At 39.7% G+C, this 5,884-nt stretch overlaps 1 protein-coding gene across 2 annotated transcripts in view; it reads right to left on the bottom strand.

Moving 5' to 3' along the window:
- Positions 1-223: 223 nt before the first annotated feature.
- MCMDC2 (minichromosome maintenance domain containing 2) overlaps positions 224-5,884 on the bottom strand; it is a 46,668-nt gene continuing 41,007 nt past the window's right edge. For both annotated transcript variants that reach the window (XM_021707128.1, XM_008074319.1), the window contains one exon: positions 224-479. In XM_021707128.1, the coding sequence (XP_021562803.1) occupies positions 313-479 (167 nt within the window). In that variant the 3' untranslated portion in view covers positions 224-312. The remainder of the gene's footprint in view (positions 480-5,884) is intronic.

Here is a 5,884-nt window from a genome sequence, read left to right as displayed (position 1 = left end):
GTCACCACCTGGCCAGCATTCTTTATTTGCTCACCAATGGTATTCTGAGCTAAGCAGAAGGTTGTTTTGTTTTAAATAGTATTCTTGGCAACTTCATCACTAGTCCACGTTTTCTTAAGTTTTAAGAATTCTATTGGCTTTAGAGATTTGGGTTCGTATTTATCCCATAAGCAATTTTGAGGGAACCACGTTTTGCACTTCAAAAAATAGTATTCCAGGGTACTTCTATACACAGTATTACCTGAATCATTATTTCAAACCACTCAAACACATTTTTCCACTGCTTAAGTAGGAATAAAGCAAACATTCTAATTATTCATCGCTAGAGAAAACAGCTGTCCCAGGTCCGTAAGTAGCAATAAATTGTTCCAGCTGTTGTTGGCACTGAGTCAGGTAGAGATCCCTTTGCTCCAAGTACTCTTCATTATGCAGTTCAAATGGAAATACTGCATTTGGAGCAACACAAAATACAGTGGCCCCTAAATGAAGAAAATACAGTATAAGGAATACTTCTTACAATGCAAAATATGAAATCATGTTTTCAGCCAAAATACACTAATAAAAATTTAACATTTAAGCCTGGCCTACTTGATAAGAGTATTTCAATAATCATTTAAATCTGACTCGTTTTCTGAAACCCAGGAAGTTAGTTCAGTAAATGCACAAACATTGGTACCAGTGCCAACATAAGTATGTTGATGTTTACATTTTAGAGTTGGGAACCAGCTAGGAGCAGTGGCTCACACCTGTAATCCCAGCACTTTAGGAGGCAGAGATGAGAGGACTGCCTGAGCCCATGGGTTCGAGACTAGCCTGGGCAATATGGTGAGACCTCATCTCTACAATAAATTTAAAAAATTAGCTGGGCGTGGTGGCTCACGCCTGTAGTTGCAGCTACTTGGATGGCTGAGGTGAAAAGATGGCATGAGCCTAGCAGGTCGAGGCTGTGGTGGCTGTGCAGCATGCCACTGCACTCCAGCCTGGGTGACAGAGTGAGACTGACTCAAAAATAAAGTTGGGAACCTACAGAAATTAGTCATCTACTGAAATAGTCATTAAAGTTTTGAAACTGAATAGTAATGTTAGGAGGTGACAGGAATAGAGAGAGAAGGTATGGGAATGTAGGGAAACACTTTTATCTGATAAAGGTTAGGTGGATGATCAAGGAAAAAGACGTTGTAGTACATTTCTCAGTTGTCAAAAACCACCTAAAGGCAGAGATACAACTATGGAACAGAATAGAGAGCCCCCAGATAATCCCTCACCTATGTGGTTAAATTATTTTCCAAAAGGGTGCCAAAACCATTTTATGAGAAAGGACAGACTTTCCAATAAATTGTACAGGAAAACTGGAAATCTACATGTAAAAAACTGGATATCTACATGTAAAAGGATGAAGCTGGACCCTTACCTTACATCATATGTAAAAACTACTCAAGATGGAACAAAGACATAATATGAGTGAAAACTATAAAACTTAAAAGAAAACAGGAGAAAAGTTTTGTAACTTTAGATTTGGCAAAGATTTCTTAAATATGGCACCAAAAGCACAGGCGGCAAAAGAAAATAGATAAGTTGCACTACAACAAATTAAAAACTGCATCAAAAGATACAACCACTAGGGAAAAGACAACCCATGTAATGGGAGAAAATGTTTGCAAACCATATCTCTGATAGAGGACTCTAACTCAACAACAAGAAAACCTGATTTAAAAATGGGGAAAGGACTAAAATAGACATTTCTCTAAAGAAGATAAATAATTGAACAATAAGCACACGAGAAAGATGCTTAATATCACTAAGCGTTAGGGAAATGCAAATCGAAACCACAATGGATGCCACCTCACACCTATAAGGATGGCTCTATAAAAATAAAAAACAGGCCGGACTCGGTGACTCATGCCTGTAATCACAGCACTTTGGGAGGCTGAGGCAGAAGGATTACTTGAGCCCAGGAGTTTGAGACCAGCATGGGCAACATAGTGAGACCTAGTCTCTACAAAGAAAAAGAAGGAAAAGAAAAAAATTAACTGGACATGGTGGAGCACACTTGTAGTACCAGCTACTTGGGAGGCTGAGGTGGAAGGGTTGCCTGAGTCCAGGAGGTTGAGACTGCAGTGAGCTATGATTGTGTCACTGCACTCCAGCCTGGATGACAGTGAGATCTTGATTGTAGAAGTAAATAAATAAATAAACAGGGGAACCCCCTCACTCCCCCCCCCCGGGAGTTTTTCTGTCCTCGCAATAAATCCTGCTTTAAAAAATTTTTTTAAATAATAAAAATAAAAATAAACAAAATTACAAGTGTTGGTGAGACTGTGGAGAAATTGGAACCCTTGTGCACTGTTTGGAATGCAAAATGGTGTACCCACTATGGAAAACAGCATGGTGGTTCACAAAAAAGATTAAACAGAATTACCATATGATCCTGCAATTTCACTTCCAGGTATGTATGCAAAAAAATTGAAGCAAGGTCTCAAAGAGTAATTTAGCACAGTCACGTTTATAGCAGACGTATGTTTATCGCAGCATTGTTCACAATAGCAAGATCATGGAGCCAACCACGCTATCCATCAAAAGAGGACTGAATTTTTAAAAATGTGGTACATATACACAATGGAATATTATGCAGCCATAAAAAAGAACAAAATCATGAATTTTGTAGCAACCTGGATGGAATTAGAGTTTATAATACTGAGTGATCTCTCACAGAAACAAAGATCTGAGTATCAAATGTTCTCACTCATAAGTGGACCCTGAACAACTATCGTAATACTATAAGAAAAAGATTGACAGAGGCGGGAAACTATGGCGGGGGCAGGGAGGGGAAGGGAGGTGGGATTAACGGTAGTCAATATCTGGGGATGGGAGGGCACACTTCATCAACAAGGGTAACTGCACAATGCATATTTGTATATCTAACCCTTAACTGTACCCCACAATTTTAAAATAAAAAATATGTACTAAAAAAATTAAATAATAAAAATTGAAAAAAACAAAATTACAAGTGTTGGCGAGACTGTGGAGAAATTGGAACCCTTGTGCACAGTTTGGAATGCAAAATGGTGTCCCCACGGTGAAAGGCAGCATGGTGGTTCACAAAAAAGATTAAACAGAATTACCGTATGATCCTGCAATTTCACTTCCAGGTATGTCTGCAAAAAAACTGAAGCAAGGTCTCAAAGAGATATTAGCACAGACACGTTTATAGCAGTGCTATTTACAATAGCAAGAGGTGAAAGCAACCAAAATGTCCGTTGACAGATGAATGAATAGACAAAACGTGGTATACTCATACAATGGCATATTACTCAGCCTTAAAAAGAAATGAAATTCTGATACATGCTACAATATGGATGAACTTTGTTTTCTGGCATTTCAAAAAATTTTTATTTTAAAGATGTGGGTGGGGTGTAATTCAGGATTAGGTCTACAAATGTTCAGTATGCAGGTGCCCTTGTTGATGTGGTGTGCCCCCCATCACTGGCAATCTGCCCCATCCCCAGCAGTTTCCGACCACTGCCAATTCCTCTCTTGTAGTATTATGATAATTGTTCAAGGTCCGCTTATGAGTAAGAACATGTGGTACTCAGTTCTTTCTTTCTGTGATAGATCATTCAGTATTATAGACTCTTAAGTCCATCCAAATTGCTGCAAAGTTCAAAATTTTGTTCTTTATGGCCGTGTAATATTCCATCGTGTGTATGTACCACATTTTTTTTTAAATGGATGAACTTTGAAAACATTTGTGCTATGTTAAATGAGCCAGTCACAAAGGGGCAAATACTGTATAATTCCACTTATATGTGGTATATGTTTCTCTGAATATGACTATTCATGGTAACAATAGAATGATGGTTGTCAGGGCCTGGGTAGAGGGGCAAATGGGGAGGGAGCTATTGTTTAATGGGTACAACATTTCAGTTTGGGAAGATGAAAAAGTTCTGGAGATGGATGGTGGTGATGGTGGCATAACAATATGAAAGTACTTAACACCACTGAACTGGATACTTAAAAATGGTTAAGACGGTAGATTTTATGTGTATTTTAACTGCAGCTTTTAAAATGGACTCTAACTATAGGAGTTAAGCTCATATTCTGTTTCACTCACTGATTCATTGAGTGAGTACCTAAATGTGGCAGAAGTACAATTGCTAGCCAAGCAGGGCCTACCTTCCTACACTATCATAAGAATCGCCTCGAACTTCTTTGACCGCTCCTTCCCTTTCCTCCTTGACCTTACCTGAAAGCTTTCTGTCTCTTGAGAACACTGCTTTCCTTGTGGCTCTCTAAAGTGAAACTATTTTTCTCAGACACACGTAGTGTCACAAGACAGAGTCAATGGCTAGCTTGATGCTCCTCTGCTGCTTTCAGACCATTCTTTCCCCTGCTTTCCCCTTGGTAAAAATCCTTTCTCCTTGAATGCTCAGTGCCATTCCCCTTCTACAGTCAACACCAGCTCTTAGCACTTGGCTCACAATCTTCCTCTCTTCCCTAATACCCGACATTCAGTGATTCCCGTGTGAATGACTCACTGAACTCCCTACCTCACTGTGTCCTACCTTTTCCCCCTCCACCTCAGCCACACATTCTCATGGTCACAGGAATCTGATATCACCAGAAACTTACTTCAAAACCAAAACCCACTCCCTATACATAGTGCACCCATTATGGAAAACAAGGTGGTTCATACTACCTCCTATGCTTCCAGCTCACTTGCTCAAATGTTCAGATCTTCTACCTCAGGGATCCCCAATCTGCTTCCTCCAATTAACTTCCCTCCTTAACCAGTCGAGTTCTTCCTTTGCCAGTCCCCCCACTCCCTTACCCCTCTGGACCACTCCACCACACTTACCTATCAAAATCTCAACTCTCCAAGAACTTTCACTCTTGTACTGCACTAAGGCTGCTAGGCAGAAAAATCACACAACTGGCATTTCTTCTTTTCACATTAAGTGAATCACAGTAACTTCAAAACAATCACTTGCACTGCCTGGCAACCCTGCCAAATTTCCCTAGGATACTTCTCTTCTAGCCCCCACAATAACTATTACATTCCATTCTCCTCTCCTCAAACCTTTCATTTTCAGCTGAGGACATTGAGTAAACTATGACCAAATCTACATACTGGCTCTGTCCGTCTTCCTCCCTCCTATAAAATGAAGAGGCCAATACCTTCATATGTGCCCTGGTTCCCATCCTCTCACCTTTTTAGGACTTCACGCCTTGATTTTCTCTCTTTCTGTAGTTTACTCTCTACTGCATATCATATGACTTAGTACCTTCTATCTTTTTTTAACTTCAATACCCCTCCTTCAGTACTACACATGCCTTTCCAGCTAATACTCTATTTCTTTCCTCATCTTTATAGTCAAACATCTTGAACTTGTCTGTGTACTTTTTCCATATTCTTACCTCCATTCTCATTCTACTGAAATAGCCCTGATCAATAACACCTACAACATCTGTGTTATTGCCAAACCTATCTTACTCAAACTCTCTGTAGCATATGATACAGTTGGTTACTTCACACCCTTCTGTAAATACTCTCCTTTCTTGACTTCTGTAACAACACCATAGTTTATTTTGTCCCCCTACATTCTAGCTGCTGCTTCTCAGTCTCCTTTGTGTTATTTCGTTCCCCCTCCTCAATATTTCATTTTGAAATATTGGCATCTTCAAGTTTTGAAGTTCTCTCTAGGTGATTTCATTCATTCCCTGGCTTGAATATGATGAATCCTGAATTATATTCTTAGGACAGAACTCTCCTCTAAGCTCCAGATTCTTTTATTTTATTTTTTAATTTTTATTTTTGAGTTGGAGTCTCACTGTCACCCAGACTGGAGTGCAGTGGCCGCTCCCGGCCACCGCAGCCTCGACCTGC

The sequence above is a fragment of the Carlito syrichta genome, unplaced genomic scaffold (assembly GCF_000164805.1).
Source record: "Carlito syrichta isolate Samal-C Ts95f unplaced genomic scaffold, Tarsius_syrichta-2.0.1 Scaffold316389, whole genome shotgun sequence".
Taxonomy (NCBI): domain Eukaryota; kingdom Metazoa; phylum Chordata; class Mammalia; order Primates; family Tarsiidae; genus Carlito; species Carlito syrichta.
This window is presented reverse-complemented; position numbering and strand designations above follow the sequence as displayed.